The sequence below is a fragment of the Trichechus manatus genome, unplaced genomic scaffold, assembly GCF_000243295.1.
Source record: "Trichechus manatus latirostris isolate Lorelei unplaced genomic scaffold, TriManLat1.0 scaffold00067, whole genome shotgun sequence".
Lineage (NCBI taxonomy): Eukaryota > Metazoa > Chordata > Mammalia > Sirenia > Trichechidae > Trichechus > Trichechus manatus.
This window is the reverse complement of record NW_004444003.1, coordinates 1,539,791-1,557,931: the sequence shown is the minus strand read 5'-3', so window position 1 is coordinate 1,557,931 and position 18,141 is coordinate 1,539,791. Positions and strand designations below refer to the sequence as shown.

The following is an 18,141-nucleotide window of genomic DNA, read 5'->3' as shown; positions in this document are numbered from 1 at the left end:
CACCCATGGACAGCTTATTTTTGACAAAAGACCTAAGTCTATTAAATGGGAAAGAGACAGTCTCTTCAACAAATGGTGCTGGCAAAACTAGATATCTATTTGTAAAAAAAATGAAACAGGACCCATACCTCACTCACACCAACACAAAAACTGACACGAAATGGATCAAAGACCTAAATATAAAACCTTAAACTATAAAGACCAGGAAGGAAAAAACAGGGACAATCCTAGGCACTCTAATATATGGCTTAAATAGAATACCAAACATAGCTAAAAATGCACACATAGCATAAGACGAACTAGATAAATGGGACCTGCTAAAAATTAAACATTTATGCTCAACAAAAGACTTCTCCAAAAGAGTAAAAAGAGAACCTACAGACTGGGGAAAAAAATTGGCTATAACATATCCAACAAGGGTGTAAACTCTAAAATTCATAGAAAACTTCAACACCTTAAAAAAAAAAAAAAAAGACAATCCAATTAAAAAATGGGCAAAGGATATGAACAGATATTTCACCAAAGAAGACATTCAGGCTGCTAACAAACATATGAAGAAATGCTCATGATTATTAGCAATTAGAGAGATGCAAATCAAAACTACAATAAGATACCATCTCACTCTGATATTACTGGCACTAATCAAAAAAACAGAAAATAACAAATGTTGGCAAGGTTGTGGGGAAACTGGAACTCTCACACACTGCTGGTGGGAATGGAAAATGGTACAATCACTCTGGAAAATGATATGATGCCTCCTTAAAAAGCTAGAAATAGAAATACCATATGATCCAGCAATCCTACTCCTAGGTATATACCCTAAAGCCGTCACAAGAATAGACATATGCATACCCATGTTCACTGCAGCATTATTCACAATAGCAAAAAGGTGGAAACAATCTAAGTGCCCACTGACAGATGAATAGATTAACAAACTGTGGTACATATACACAATGGAATGTGACACAATAAAGAACAATGACAAATCCATGAAACATGGATGAATTTGGAGGGCATTGTTTTCAGTGAAATAAATCAATCACAAAAGGACAAATATTGTATGAGATCACTATTATAAAGTAACAACAAAAGGTTTACACAGAAAAAAAAAACAATTCTTTGATGGTTACTAGGGATGGGAAGGAGAGGGAGGGAAATTTACCAAATAGTAGACATGTGTTAATACTGGTGAAGGGAAAGGCAATACACAATATGGGAGAAGTCAGCACAACTTGACCAATGCAAGAGAGGACACTGAGAGGAGCACAAGAATAAAGCGCAACTATGGTAACTACTATAGCATTGACAATCCTGCAACAATAGTATTAACAAACAGTAATTTACAAATGGATACACAGGTAGATAGATAAGCCAAGAGGTGTGGGAGGGCGTAAGGGAGCACGCTCATCGGCAGATACAGGTATGGTGGTGGGTACTTCTACGTACATGACTGTAGGTGTTCCTCATATATTAATATAGATAACAGAGCACACAAGGGGCACAGTCAGGGAAACCTCTTAGACATAATCAAGCACCTCACAGGATGAAGTTCCTAGGCTCAAAGACAAAGGACCGTAGACTCAGGGGACATCTACGTCAACTGGCACAAGATAGTTCATAAAGACAATGTTCTGCATCCTACTCTGGTGAGTAGCATCTGGGGTCTTAAAAGCTTATGAGCAGTCATCTAGGATACAACTAATGGTCTCTTCCAGACTCAAGGGAGCAATTAGTCCAAAGGACTAATGGACCACATGAACCACACAGCCTACATGACCCCAAGACCAGAAGAACTAGATGGTGCCCAGGTACCATTACTGACCACTCAGACTGGGATCACAACAGAGGGTCCCACAACAGAGGGTCCCAGACAGAGAGGGAGAAAAATGGAGAACAAAAAATCAAATTCACAAAAAAGACCACTTACTACACAGACTGGAGGAACCCCCAAGACTATGGCCCTAAGACACCTTTCTGACCTGAACTGAAACCATTCCCAGAGTCCACCTCCAGCCAAACAATAGACAGGCCCATAAAATAAACAACAACCCCGAGGAACATGCTCCTTAGAACAATCAACTATACAAGATCAAAAGGGCAGTATTTGCAAAAGCAAAGATAAGAAGTCAGGAAGGGGTAGAAATCAGAATGAAAGGAAATGGGGAACCCAGGGCAGAAATGAGGAGAGTGGTGACACACTGCAGGGAATAAAGTCAAGGGCCATGAAACACTCTATGTACAAACTATTGAAGGGGAATCTAATTTGCTCTATAAACTTCCACCTAACGCACAATAAAAAAAGAAAAAATACATTCTAGTACCTACATTTTTGTGCATTCATGCTTTGCCCAAAGTCTGTCCAAAGGTGAAAACTAGGTCAAAGGGCATGTGCATTTTTAGTTTTAATAAAGCATGCAAACTGCTTTCCTAAATACGTTGCCACTCCCACTACCAGTAAATCAGAGTGCCAGTTTCCCTACATCTTTGCCAGCACTGATATATCATTCTTTTTCATCCTTGACAGTCTGGTAGGTGGAAAATAAATCTCATTGTAAATAAATAAAATTTCACTGTAGATTTCATTTTCATTTCTTTAATCAGGAGGTTACACATCTTTTCATATGTTTATTGGACTTTTTTTTTCTGTGAATTGCTCATTCATATCCTTTTTCTAAAAGCCATTTAAAAAAAATTGATTTGTAGGTGCTCTTGGAGCCCTGGTGGCACAGTGGTTAACAGCATGGCTGCTAACCAAAAGGCTGAAAGTTCGAATCCACCAGCCGCTCCTTGGAAATCCTATGGTGCAGTTCTGCTCTGTTCTATGGGGTCACTATGAGTCAGAATTAACTCAATGGCAACAGGTCAGGTCTTATAAAAGTATGGATAGCAGCTATTATTAAGTATTTACTTTGCATACTTAATCTCCTTTAGTCCTTGCAACAGCCCTAGGAGATGGATGTACTTTATCCTTACATTACACATTGAAAGAAAACTGAAGCCCTGGGTCACCAAGTTAGCAAATAGTGGGGCTGGGATATGAAATGCGACATCCAGAGCCCATGCTCTTAACCACATCACCAAAGTGCTGCCTATTTTGTGATCTATTATTTATATCGCAAATACTTTATCTCCAGTTTATTTTTTTAGCTTTCATTTTGCTGATGGTATCTTTTCCCGTACAGAAGTTTAGAACTTTTATGTAGTCTAATATTTGAGAGTTTTCCTTTGTGGCATTTTGGCTTTTAAATCTTATTGAGAAAGGCCTTCTCTATTACAAAATTACCCTCTTATTTTTATGGCTTAAAAAAAAAAAAAAGCAGCCTTCTAATCCGTGTGGATTAAAATGTGTACAATGCAAAGTAATATGCCCCTACTTTTCAAAAATACACTGTAAATATAATGAAGCCCCTATGTTATTAAAGAGTTTAGATTGTACTGTGCAAAAACAAGCAGATATAATAAGCGAGACTGACATGCATACTTACTGAATACGCATTTGTTCATCCAACAAACACATGGTGACATCCATTTTTTACCAGGCACTGTTACAGGTATAAACACTTTTAAAACATGTCCATACATTCTGTGATACTACATCCATCACAAGGTGGGGCCTATGTCCTTTCCCCTTGCATCTGGGTAGGCTTGTGACTTGCTTGTAACCCTGTGGAAGTGACACTATGTGACTTTCAAGGCTAGATCAAAAAAGGCCCTGTAGTTTTCTGGTTGACCTGGGATGCTCACTCTAGGAGAAGCCAGGAGCCATACAAGTGGTCAGACTGCCCTGAAACACTCCAGTAGACACTCCAGCAGACAGTGTAGCTGACTTCCAACCAATAGCCAGTATCAACTGCTGGCAGTGAGAGAGCCATCCTGGTCAATCAGCTCTGTCCCATCTTCATATGACTATAGACCAACACAACATCAGCTGCAACTGCATAAGAGACCCCAGGTGAAAAACTGCCTTTTCCAAATTTCTACACTGACAGGGAGCTACAGAAAATGGGGCTAAATTAGTCAACCTATCCTCCAAACCCCCAGACATATCTGATAGTATTTATATAATCCAACTTGCTATGAGTTGGAATCGACTGGAAGGCACACAGCAACGACATTTATATAGTACTTAGAGGCAGAGCTCCCCAACTCTTGAATGACGAAGAGCTACTGTTTCATTTCCCAGAAGCCTTAAGGAGACTGGAATTTGGGAGTAAGAACTGACAACTGCACCACTTCATAACTACTAGGATGGCTAGAATAAAAACAACAAATAATAACAAGTGTTGGCGAGGATGTGGAAAAACTGGAACCCTCATATGCGGCTGGTGGGAAGTAAAATGGCACAGCTGTTTTAGAAAACAGTCTGACAGTTCCTCAAAAGGCTAAACATAAAGTCACCATATGTTCCAGCAATTCTACTCCTAGGTACATACCCAACAGAAATAAAAATGTATGTCCACACAAAAACTTGTACATGAATGTTCATAGCAGCTATTTATAATACAAAAGTAGAAACAACCCAGCTAAGGCAGTGAGGTGGGGCCTGAGTTCTAGACAATAGAACATGAATGGAAGTGATATATGCCACTTCCAGGTTGGCCACACATCAGTCTATCAACTGATGAGTGGATAAATAAAATGTGGCTTATACCTACAATGGAATATCATGCAGCAATAAAAAGTAATGAAATACTGACACATGCTACTACATGGATGAACCTTGAAAACATTATGCTTAGTGAAAGAAGCCAACCACAAAAAAACACATACTGTGACTCCATTTATATAAAATGTCCAGAATAGGAAGATCTATAAAGGCAGAAGAAAGTTGATTAGTGGTTGTTAGGAAGTGTGGGAATAGAAGGCTTGAGGGAGTGACAACAAAGGAATATGGGTTTGTTTTTCGGGTGATAATATTCTAAAATTGATTGTGGTGATTTTGTACAACTTTGTGAATATAATAAAAGCCTCTAAATTGTACATTTTAAAGAAGTACACTGTATGGTGTGTGAACTCTGTCTCACTAAAGTTATTAAACAACCAACAGGTGAAATCCCTGCCCCAGGGCGGGGGCGTGGGGGTGGGGTGGGGGATGATAAGATGTTGTTAAGACCTGCGTAGACCAGAAGGTGGCGACTGCTGCCTAGCTATATGGTCTGCTACCTGCAGGAATCCAGGTAGTCTGAGGGAAGACTTGTGTAACAAAAAGAGATGTCACATCACCTGGGTTGGAGAGATGTCAGATAAGACTTCAGGATAGTGAAGGAAACCTATGCTCAAGACTGCTCTTGAAAAACCAGTGGAGAAAAACTGATTCTGACAACTCAGTACCTGAAGCTGATCACTGAATCACAGAAATTTAGCCAAGGAAATCATGTAGCCCTTTTATAAAGCTCCCTTGAGTCTTTAAGAACAGAAGTTCTGTGTCCCTCTTCCCCAAGGTTTCATAAGATAGATTCACAACTTTGTTTTGTGAAGATTCAAAAAGATCTCAATTTTGCTGCCTCGGAAAGTACAGATACTTCAGTCTGTGACTAAAGAGAATTGTTGGCAAATCTCAGGTGTAAATCAATCAACCCCTTCTCAGCCATGGAAATATCAAATATTTAATAAGCACATTCAAAAAATCTCTTGCAAGAAGCACTCATGGAATTTACAGATGGGACTTAACAGAATATCTAGTGTAACAGAATCATGTAAACATTTTACAGTGACTCTGGGAAAAACAATGGAGGCAGAGACTGCTAGCTGTCAACAAACATCCACTCTCCCTTTCTTCAGACTCACAGGTAGACTACACTTCCCAGCTCCCTTGCAGTGAGGTGGGGCCTGAGTTCTAGAAAATGGAATGTGAGTGGAAGTGTTGAATGCCACTTCCAGGCTGGTCACACATCCTTCTGTGTGTGCTTCTCCATGCTCTCACTCCCAGACCTATCTGATAGCACTTATAGAGTGGCGAGAGGCAGAACTCCCCAACCCTTGAATGAGGAAGAGCTACTTTTCCATTTCCCAGAAGCCTTAAGGAGACTAGAATTTGGGAATAAGAACGGACAATTACACCACTTTACACCCACCAGGATGGCTATCATCAAAAAGACATAATAACAAGTGTTGGTAAGAATGTGGAGGAAGCAAAATGCTAATATACTGCTGGTGGTGCGTACTGGATACAGACTTAGGATGAGACACAGCAGACGGCAAAGCCACCAGACGGAGAAGTCTACTGTCTGACTGACAGAATGAAGGACAGTCCTCTAGCCATCCATCTGAACACCTGCTCACGACTGTTATAGAACAGGAAGGACACTTCCATTGTGTTCAATCATTACAAGTTAGGGTCTAGTTGTAATAGCAACTTAAATTAACACATTAAGTAAGAGAAACATCAAAGGCACTCAACATATGATATGTAAATTCCAAAGATAAAAAAAAATTTTAGATTTTATAGGATATCACCAGAGAGACCACTTAACTCTCCCCCACAGTGAAACCAAAGAAACATTAGTAGTTTGATAATGTAATTACATTACAAATATTTTCCCTTCGATTTCCAATTTCCTACATAGGAAATGCTGGGGTTATAAGTGATTTTAATCTTCTTCTTTGTATATTCATGAATTTTCTAAGCTGTCTATAATAACCACAATACCTCTGTAACTACTAAAGCATTATTAAAATACACATGGAGCTCAAGAATAGACAAGATCAATGGAACAGACCAGTCACAACCCATGATACATAGGAACTTGATATATGTTAAAGATGTTATCATAAATCAGTGCTGAAAGAATGAACTTTTTAATAAATTGTTATCAGAAAAGCTACTTCTTATAGAAAGAAAAATAACTTAGTTTACCACCTCCCTTAATATACAAAAACAAATTCCAGATGAACTCAGGACCCAATCTTGGAAAACAAAACCTTAAACCTGAGAACACAGTGATTCTCGTCTGTTTAATTCACATGTGTGCAGTGCCTAGTACAGTCTCTGGCATATAGTAGATGCTCAAGTAAATATCTGTTGAATGAATAACAAAGAGTAAGACAACAACTTCATAGTGTCAGTGAAGGAAGAATCTCTTAAAATTAGGACCCAAAAGTGCAAACCGTAAGATAAAATGGGATAACTTTGACTACATCAAAGTTAAATATTTCATGGCAGAGTGTTTATAAACAAAATTTTTAAATAAAAAAAGGGGGGAGATATTTGTAACACAGGAACCACAAGGCAGTACAAACAGTTAATGCGCTCAGCGGCTAACCAAAAGGTTGGTGGTTCAAGTCCACCCAGAGACACCTTCAAAGAAAGGCCTGGTGATCTACTGCCAAAACATCAGCCATTGAAAACCCTATGGAGCACAGTTCTACTCTGACACACATAGGGTGGCTGTAAGTCGAAACTCACGTCACTGCAAGTGGTTTACTTGTAACATACACGATGAAATACTAGTAGCCAGAATACATAAAAAGCTCTTTTCCCTTTCACATTTTATCTCCAGTATAGTACAGAGAGGCAACATAATACCCTGGCCAGGATTATAGGCTTTAGCTGGAATATGACTACCTGGGTTTGAACCCTGGCTCCACTACTTCCTAGCTGTGTAACTTAGTATATTACTTAACCTCTCTGTGCTTCAGTTTCCGTATCTGGAAAAGGATGACATTTTTAATTAAGAATATTAGAAAAATGTGAGAATAAAATAAGAATTTAGTGTAGTACCTGGTACACAGAAATCACTCAGCAAATGTTAGCTATTATGACTGTATTATTTATTTGTTCCTTTCCCTCTTACTAGAACATAAGATCTATAAGACTGAGTTTTCTATTGTATTCCCACTGCCTAAAGCAGTGTCTGACATATAAAAAGTTCTCAATAAATATTTTCTGAATGAATGAGAAATCAAAGAGAAAAAGACAAAAGACTGACAGAAGAATGGGCTAAGGATATGAACAAACACTTCACAAAGAGGAGACTCTAGTATTCCGTAACTTATGAAAAGATGCTCAATTCCACCAGCAAGGAGAAGAATGAAAATTAAAACCTCAGATACCTTAAAAAAGATTTTTTTAATTTTCTATTTCTCAGATAACCTTTTTATCCATGATTTTAACAAACATTTTAAAGTCTACTAATATCTGAAGAATGTGAGGAAAAGGAAGTCTCATTTACGCGTACAGCTGGTGAAATGTAAATTGATACCACCACTTTGGAGAACTATACAGTTGTCACTGTAGTCACCACTGTCATCGTCATCATCATCATCATCATAACAGCTAACACTTCAGGAACTCTCCTAAGTGCTTTACAAATATCAACCTTGTTATTTCTCGCAACAATTTTGGGTGGTGAACCCGTTGCCACTGAGTCGATTCTGATTTATAGTGATCCTATAGGACAGAGTAGAACTGCCCCATGGGGTTTCCAAGGCTGTAATCTTTATGGAAGCAGGCTGCCACATCCTTCTCCCGTGCGTTCAAACTGTGGACCTGCTGGTTAGCAGCTGAGCACTTAACCACTGTGTCACCGGGGCTCCTTTTGGGAGGTTAAGTCCTATTATTATTATCCCCATTTTACACAAACCTGAAATACAGAGAGGTTACATAACTCATCGAAGGTCATGCAGCTAGTAATGGCAGAGCCAGGGCTGGAATCCAGCCAGTCTAGCTCCAGAAACCCTGTAATTCCTATGCTATACTGCCTCTCATTTGTGCATTTCTACTGGCTGAACATCTTTTTGGCTACTTATTGGCAATTTTTACAACTTCTTTTGTGAACTGCCTACTCGTGATCTTTGAACATTTGTTATTAGCCGACTTGTTTGATTTGTACAAGATCTTTAGTATCGTGTATGTGTGTGCATGTGCGTGTGTTGTCTGGGATACTGAATCCCTCTACTAGAAGGAAAGGTACTAAAAGGGAGTAAATACATGAAGAGGTTTTGGTACAGCTTACGAAAAAAAGCAAAGGTAACCGAAAGATGCATCACACTGCACTACTAAGGGAAGAGCGTTCACACCCACAGCCGTGAGAAGTTGGCTGAGGCACATTCAATTTGTTGGGTGGCTGGCCCCAAGTCTTTCCTCATCCTGGATCGGGCCACCCATCCTACATAAGTCAATCACACAATAACGGATTTTACCTGCAGTTTAGGTTTTTGAGAAGTCCCATGAGTAACTTTGCTTCTGTCAGTGGCTTATCTATGCAATTCTAGTGATAATTTCTTCACATTTTCCCCCAAGTGTAATGTACAGTCCATGAAGGCATTGGTGGTTCAGTGGTAGAATTCTCATCTTCCATGTAGGAGACCCGGTTTCAATTCCAGCCAATGCACTACAAGCTCAGCCACCACCCACATGTCAGTGGAGGTCTGCATGTTGCTGTGATGCCGAATAGGTTTTGGCAGAACTTCCAGACTAAGACAGACTAGAAAGAAAGGCCTGGTGACCTACTTCCAAAAATCGGCCAATGAAAACCCTATGGATCACAATGGCCCAATCTGTAACCGATCATGGGGGTGGCACAAGACAGGGCAGCTGATTCAATTGCAGCTAATGACAATAACACAATGTTCAGTACAAAGCAAGAAGCCAAGCTTTTAGCTGTCATAATATGGTTTCTGACCTACAGTAAGATTTCAGCCAGCTCATTGGTTCCATGGCTTTGTCCCCTTCTCAGCATGTTCCTTCTTCTCTTGGGATTGATGTAGGCAGGACCTAGCAGAAGTTCTTCAAAGCCATATACTCTCTGGTCAAAGCAGTAAGTCATGGACAAGTCCTAGGAAGGTTCAGAGCTCAAAACTGCCCCAAAAGTAGATGGCCAGGAAGAAAGGAGATCATTATAAAGGTCCACCAAGGAAGCAGGTGGCTGCAGCTACTGAAGCTGAAGCTTTGGGTAGAGGTGACTGTGGGGCCAGCCAACAGTTTAAATATTTACACCTGTGTTAGCAGCAGAGTGTGGCTGGCTCTGGGAAATGGTCAAACAATAAGAAATGGATTCAATACAAGCCTGGCTCAAGTAGAAGAACTTTAATGATTCCCTTTGCTAGCTTCTGGTCTATAGTTTATTAAGCAATCCTTTTTCTTAGATATTTGGTTGTTTCCAATTTTTGGTTCTCTAAACTCCTTCCATTTCCTGCCATGAGAACAGAAGAACTGGATGGTGCCTGGCTACCATTACTGAACGTTTTGATCAAAGAGTCTATAGAAGAATCCTGCTCAAAAAGGGGGGAAATGCAGAAGAGAATTTCAAATTCTCATGGACTCCAGAGTTCCTGGAGCCATGATGGCTGGATGAACCCCCAAAACTATTGCTCTAAGATAATCTTCAAACCTTAAATCAAAAATATCCCCTGAAGTCTTAAAACCAAACAATAGTTTAACTTAACTAGTAAAGAATGTCTGCCTTGAGCACTATGCTCTTTTAAGATCTATCTGTATGGGATCAAACTGACAACAGCAACTTAAAAATTCAGATAGGAACCTTACGGGGCAGTGAATTTATGTTAATAAGGGAGGAACAAGTCAGAAAAGGAAGGTGAGAATAGTTGGACAACTCAAAGAATACAGTCAATATCACTGAATTGTACATGTAGAAACTTGAATTGGTGTAGTTTTTATTGTGTATATTCTCGACAACAACAAAAAATACATTAAATTGTATTATTTCCAATGGCTGATTGTTTTGGAAGTAGGCCCACCAGGCCTTTTTTTCAAGGCACCTCTGACCTCTGGGTGGACTGGAACTTCCAATCTTTCAGGTAGCCACCAAATGTGTTAAACATTTGCACTGGTGTTATGGATTGATATGTGCCCTTCAAAAATGTGTGTAAACTTGGCTAGATCATGATTCCCAGTATTGTGTGATGGTCCACTATTTTGTCATCTGATGTGATTTTCCTATTTGTTGTAAATCCTACCTCTATAATGTTAATGAGGCAGGATTACAGACAGTTATGTTAATGAGGCAGGACTCAGTCTACAAGATTAGGTTGTATCTTGAGTCAATCTCTTTTGAAACATAAAAGAGAGAAGGGAGCAGAGGGACCGGGGGACTTCATACCACCCAGAAAGCAGCGTCAGGAGCAGAGCGCACCTTTGAACCTGGGGTTCATGCGCTGAGAAGCTCCTAGACCAGGGGAAGATTGATGACAAGGATCTCACCCCAGAACTGACATAGAGAGAAGGCCTTCCCCTGGAGCTGGCACCCTGAATTTGGACTTCTAGAGAATAATTTCTCTTTGTTAAAGCCATCCACTAGTGGTATTTCTGTTATAGCAGCACTAGATGACTAAAACAACTAGCCAGGGACTCCCTTCAAATCCTTACCATATCCTAAAAGTAAAAAAGTATGTCCTATATCTCACTAGCCTTCTCCTTCTAAAGTTACCTCTTTATTACCAAACAATTTTGGTGCCTACTTCCCATAAAAACCCAATTCTGGTAAGAGTTAATGTTAAATTATACTTATAATAAAATGTTATCAATACTCATTGGCCCGAAACTAGCCTAGCGTGAAGTTTAGGTTGTGAAGTAAAAACTGGTTTACAGATAGTCTGAGATGAGAATAAAGGAGGAAATATTTAAAATGCTAAATATATATATATATCTTTCAGATCATTGTATATAAATGAAAGACTAAATACAAATTGTTCTTCTATTCAACAAATTTCTTAAAGGCTTTCTTTAGTGTACCTTTAGCAAAACTCTTCCTAAAGATGAAATGATGAACAAAACAAATAGAAAAAACAAATTTTAAAAAAAGGCTCGAGGGAGCTGGCAGAGTATAGCCTCCATGAGAGTACAAATTAGTGAAAATTACTTCTTACAGCCTTTTCTCACCCATGCTCACAAGTGTTATTCTGAATAGCTTGATACACACACTAGCTCCTACTAATATGACTTCTCCCCATTTCTGGGCCTTTTAGAGTTTAGTAAATAAAGATAATTAACAAGTCAAAAAACTCTTTTTTTTTTTCCAGCTGAGATTCATTTCAGTATTTTATTAGCATTGTTATAGTTAATATATTAATGTGTGTCAGCAAGGGTAATAATTTGAGGTGCCTTTCCAAATTATATTTCTATTTCTAAATTCCCTTGCATATCCATTTTTCATTTTTTTACTTCCTCTTTTACATATCACAATGCTGATCACAGAACTTGTCAATTCTTTTATTAGATTCACAGTTCCATATTTGGATGAAATTCTTGTGGTTACAGGGTGTGGCAACATACTATGATTTTCTTCCCCCTAGAGAATTTTTGTGAAGTGACAAGATTTGTAAGGCGTAGCAGGAAAACTGCCATCTCATGGGGTTAAACCTATGAGGAAGAGCAACCAAACCAACCAAACCCGTTGCTGTCGAGTTGATTCTGACTCAAAGCTACCCTACAGGAAAGAACAGAACTGCCCCATAGGGTTTCCAAGGAGCAGCTGGTGGATTCAAACTACCAACCTTTTCGTTAGCAGCTGTAGCTTTTAACCACTGCACCAGGGCTCAGAAGAAGAGCAAGGAGGGTGTAATAATAATGAGGTAATTGTCAATTTCTAAATAGGAACAGAACCATGGCTTATGAGGGCTAATGGAACTCAGAGGACGGTGGCTCAGAAGGAGTACAGCCGTAGATGGTTTTGAAAAGAAAAAAAGCTAGAAAAACACCCATATAGAGAAAATGAGATAGCTCCATCCAGGGTAGAAAGGTTGGGAGATGAGTTTGTGACACGTGCCTAAGAGCAAAGGCCAGAGGGGGGGGAACCCCCCCCCCAGTTTCTATGGACAAAGTCAAGGGTCACAGGCCAAGTCAGTGAGGCTGTACAAACGGCACTTTTCACCAGAAATCACAAAGGCAAACTTGGGGCCCTCAAACACAAAAGGATGTGCACTACCTAAATCCAGAAGGGAACTAAAGGTCCACTTTGGGATGGTAGAGGAAAGAAAAAAGGACATTAAATAAAGCACAGAAACACCCCAGCACTCAGAGTTGCCTAAAAGAAAAGGAAGAACTGGCAGTGTCTCGAAGGGACAGCTTAGAGCTGGGACAAGCCAGGAGAGAAAGAAGGACCGGGAGCTATCTCTTGCCAAAATTTATTTTTTCCCCTTACCCTTCGGCAGTGATCACAAAAAGTTAATCCAAGAAGAGCACCCCTCCTGATGCAGACAGTCTAAGGTCTCCCCTAGGCTTGTGGAAGGGCAGTTCATACCCAAGCTCTTTCCCCTGCCTTCTGTTATCCCCTAAAGGTAGGCACTGGGCCTAGGACAATGCAGGTCCTTGTCAAAGCCAAAATGGATTACTTAAAGTAGCCTCTTCAATTTACAGATGAAGACATTGATACTTAGGTTAATTAACTAGTCCAACATCAAATGAGGGTGAATGACAGAAGTTTCTTGATTCCTAGTTTAATACTCATTTCAGTCACTACACTGTCTGCCTAAAACTTGTTAATTGAAAAAGATTTAAAAATATTTATTAAGAAATATTTGGGGGAAGTGATATATGCACAAAGATTAATTTCAGCACTGTTTATTAGCATGAAAAACTAGAAACAACCTCATTGTCTATTAATAGGGGACACCCATTAAAACCCATTGGTGTCGAGTTGATGTCGACTCATAGCGACCCTACAGAACAGATTAGAACTGCCCCATAGGCTTTCCAACAAGCAGCTGGCAGATTTGAACTGCCGACCTTTTGGTTAGCAGTCGAACTCTTAACCACTGTGCCACCAAAATGCTACATCCATTCAGTGACATAGTATACAGCTTTTTAAAAAATAAGGTTACATCTATGTGTTTTAATACACGGTCATGCATTGCTTAGCATACACAATACATTCTGTGAATAGATGACCTTATATGATTTGGGCGTTGTGCAAACACCATATTATATACTTAGCAAAGCTATATGGGATACTTTTGGTTTCACTTCTAAATCAATACCTCTCCTTTACCTCTTGTTGCTGCTATCACTAGCACTGGTTTTGGTGCATTTGGGAGCCATTATGCACTTCACGGTAATATTTTCGAAAGAAAATGAAAGAGATAACACTACAACACTCAACAGAAGCGCAATTGGGTGCTGCTGCCTATGAGTTGAAGCATATACTGTTATATGGTAAACTTTTTATTTGTAAGTAAGGAAACTTCACATTAAAATAATGATAGAAGGTAGTACAGTACATACATAAGCCACTAACAGGCGTTTATTATGACTATCAAGACATATGTGTTACAGGTTATATATGTACTGTACCATTATACGCCTGGCAGCACAATCGCTTTGTATACAAGAGACATGAGATACACATGTTGCATGCAAGAAGCTGTTGCGTTCATTACGTCCAGTTACGTCTGCTCCGTCCCATTCTCCGATCAGGATTTCTGAACTCTATTACAACCTTATGCGACCACGGATGTAATGCAGTCAGACGTTGCCCAAATGGACATTATGTGGTGCGTGACTGTTTAATCTACAAAATGCACTGTCAAGTGAAAAAAATTCAGGTGTAAAAGTGCAAGCCATGCTAGCATTTGTATACATGTATCGCGTGCACACACACTCAGAGCTGGTAACAGGACTGCCTATGGGGAAGGAAACTCAGTGCTGGATGAATGAGACTTACTTTTCACTGTATATCCTTTGAATTTTGTAATTATTACCTACGCAAAAAATTAGCATCCATACCTGAAAGGAAGAAGTAAAACTATCTCTATCCACAGATGACATGATCCTACAGGAAATCCCGAAGAATCCACAAGAAAGCTACTAAAGCTAATTAACAAATTCAGCAAAGTTGCAGGGTATGAGAACAAAATGCAAAAATCAGTCATGTTTCTATATATTAGCAATGAACAGTCTGAAAAGGAAATTAAGAAAACAATTCCATTTACAATAGCAACTAAAAGAATAAAATACCCAGAATAAATTTAACCAAACTCACTGCCATTGAGTCGCTTTTGACTCACAGCGACCCTGCAGAGCAGAATAGAACTGCCCCACACATGATTTCCAAGGCTGTAAACTGTTCAGAAGCAGATTGCCATATTTTTCTCCTGCAGAGTCGCTGGTGGGTTTGAACTGCCGACCTTTCAGTTGGCAGCTGAGTGCTTCACCCAGGGAGGTGAAAAGACTTGTACACTGAAAATTATAAAACACAGCTAAAAGAAGTTAAGAAGAGTGGCAGAAATAAACCCATACAACTGTGGCCAATTGTTTTTGACAAGTGCAACAAGTCCATTCAATAGGGAAAGAATAGTCTCTTCAATAAATGGTGCTGGGAAAACTGGATCTCCACAAGCAAAACAATGAAGTTAGACTGATACTTAACATCATATGCAAAAATTAATTCAAAGTGGATCAATGACCTAAATGTAAGAACTAAACGAATAAAGCTCTTAGAACAAAACATAGGGGTAAAGCTTCAAGCCCTTGTTTTTGACAATGGATTCTTAGATAAGACATCAAAAGCACAAGCAACAGACAAAATAGATAAACTGAACTACAGCAAAATTAAAAACTTCTGTGTATCAAAAGAAAGACTTTTATCAAGAAAGTGAAGAGACAACCTACATAATGGGAGAAAATATGTGGTAACTATGTATCTGATAAGGTTTTACTATCCAGAATATATAAAACCCATCACCATCGAGTCAATTCTGACTCATAGTGACCCTATAGGACACAGCAGAACTGTCCCATAAGGGTTTCCAAGGCTTTAATCTTTACGGAAGCAGACTGCCACATCTTTCTCCCATGGAGCCACTGGTGGGTTTGAACCACCAACCTTCTGGTTAGCAGTCAAGCACTTAACCACTGCACCACCAAGGTGCCTAGAATATATAAAAAAACTCCTTCAATTCAACCACCACAACAAAAAACAACTTAATTAAAAAATAGGCAACGGACTTGAATAGACATTTCAACAAAGAAGATATACAAGTGGTCCACTGGCACATGAAAAGATGCTCAAACTCATTAGTCAACAAAATGCAAATCAAAACCACAATGAGTCTTCATACCCTCTAGGATAGCTATTATCAAAAAAACAGAAAATAACAAGTGTTGATAAGGATATGGAGAAAAGGAAACTCTTATTCACTACTGTTGACAATATAAAATGGTGCAGCTGCTGTGGAAAAATAGTTCGGTGGTTCCTCAAAAAGTTAAACATAGAATTACCATATGACTCAGCAATTCCATTCCTACATACATACCAAAAATAACTGAAAGCAGTAATTCAAATAGATACTTGTACACCAATGTTCACTGCAGCACTATTCACAATAGGCAAAAGATGGAAAAAACCCAAGTGTCCAGATGAATGGATAAACAAAATGTGATATACACATGCAATTAAATATTAATCAGCCATAAAGAGAAATGAGGGTCTGATATACATGCTATCACACAGATGAACCTTGAAAACATCATGCTAAGTAAAACAAGTCAGACACAAAAGAACAAATATTTTATGATCCCACTTATATGAAATATCTAGAATAGGCAAATGCATAGAGATGAAAGTATATAAGTGGTTAACGGGGTAAAGGGAGTTGGGAAGTGGGGAGTTCTTGTTTAAGAGGTACTGAGTTTCTGTTTGGGGTGATGAAAACCTCTTGGAGATAGAACAGTATAACAGTTGTACAATATGGAAAATATAATTAATAAGTAATTAATGTCACTGAATTGTACTCATAAAAATGGTCAAAATGGCACTTTTTTTGTTTATATATATTTTACCACAATAAAATATTTTTTGAAAAGAAATTAAAACAAGTCCACGAGAGCCAAAGTACAACACTGAGTATACGCCACCTGAATTTAGAGACCATCTCAAGAGTAGATTTGATAAATGAACACTAATAACCGAAGACCAGATGAGTTGTGGGATGACATTAAGGACATCATACATGAAGAAAGCAAAAAGTCATTAATTAAAAAAAGAAAAAGATGTACACAAAGCCACCATCACTTATCTGTCAGTTTGTCGTACTGTGGGGGCTTGCGTGTTGCTGTGATGCTGGACGCTATGTCACCGGTATTCTAATATTAGGAGGGTCACCCATGGTGGAAAGGTTTCAGCAGAGCTTCTAGGCTAAGACAGACTAGGAAGAAGGACCTGGCGATCTACCTCTAAAAAAAAATTGGCCAGTGAAAACCTTACGAATAGCAGTGGGTTACTGTCTGATATAGTGCCGGAAAATGAGCCCCTCAGGTTGGAAGGCACTCAAAATATGATAGGGGAAGTGTTCCCTCCTCAAAGTAGAGTTGATCTTAATGACAGGGATGGAGTAAAGCTTTCAGAACCTTCATTTGCTGATATGACACAACTCAAAATGAGAAGAAACAGCTGCAAACATCCATTAATAACTGGAATTTGGAACGCACAAAGTATAAATCCAGAAAAATCGGAAGTCATCAAAAACAAAATGGAACGCATAAAGATCAATATCCTAGGCACTAGTGAGCTGAAATGGACTGGTAATGGCCATTTTGAATCAGGCAATCATATGGTCTACTATGCCAGGAATGACAAATTAAAGAGGAATGGTGTCACATTCATTCAAAAAGAACATTTTAAGATCTATCTTGAAGTACAACGATGTCAATGACAGTGTAATATCCATACACCAACAAGGAAGACCAGTTAATACGACTATTATTCAGATTTATGCACCAACCACTAATACCAAAGATGAAGAAACTGAAGATTTTTATCAACTTCTGCAGTCTTAAATTGATCGAACATGCAATCAAGATGCACTGATAATTAGTGGTGATTGGAATGCAAAAGTTGGAAACAAGAACAAGAATTGGTAGTTGAAAACGTGAACTTGGTGACAGAAACGACGCCGGAGATCATGTGACAGAATTTTGCAAGATCAATGACTTATTCATTGAAAATACATTTTTTTCAACAACATAAACAGTGAATATACACATGGATCTTGCCACGTGGAATATCCTGGAATCAAATCGACCACATCTGTGGAAAGAGACAATGGAGAAGCTCAATATTATCAGTTTGAACAAGACCAGGGGCTGACTGCAGAAGACCATCAATTGCTCATACGCAAGTTCAAGTTGAAACTGAAGAAAATTAAAACAAGTCTACGAGAGCCAAAATACGACCTTGAGTATATGCC

The 18,141-nt window shown here is 38.9% G+C and overlaps 1 protein-coding gene across 9 annotated transcripts in view; it reads right to left on the bottom strand.

Annotated features, from left to right (window-relative positions):
• Window positions 1-18,141, bottom strand: part of NMT2 (N-myristoyltransferase 2) — an 85,749-nt gene that overhangs the window by 48,590 nt on the left and 19,018 nt on the right. Inside the window, exon 1 of one of the 9 annotated variants that reach the window (XM_023734330.1) lies at window positions 3,486-4,213. The exons of the other annotated variants lie outside the window; for them this stretch is intronic. Coding sequence (XP_023590098.1) covers window positions 3,486-3,529 — 44 coding nt within the window. The 5' untranslated portion in view covers window positions 3,530-4,213. Of the gene's footprint in view, window positions 1-3,485; window positions 4,214-18,141 lie in introns of those variants that run through there. 9 annotated transcript variants of the gene reach the window in all.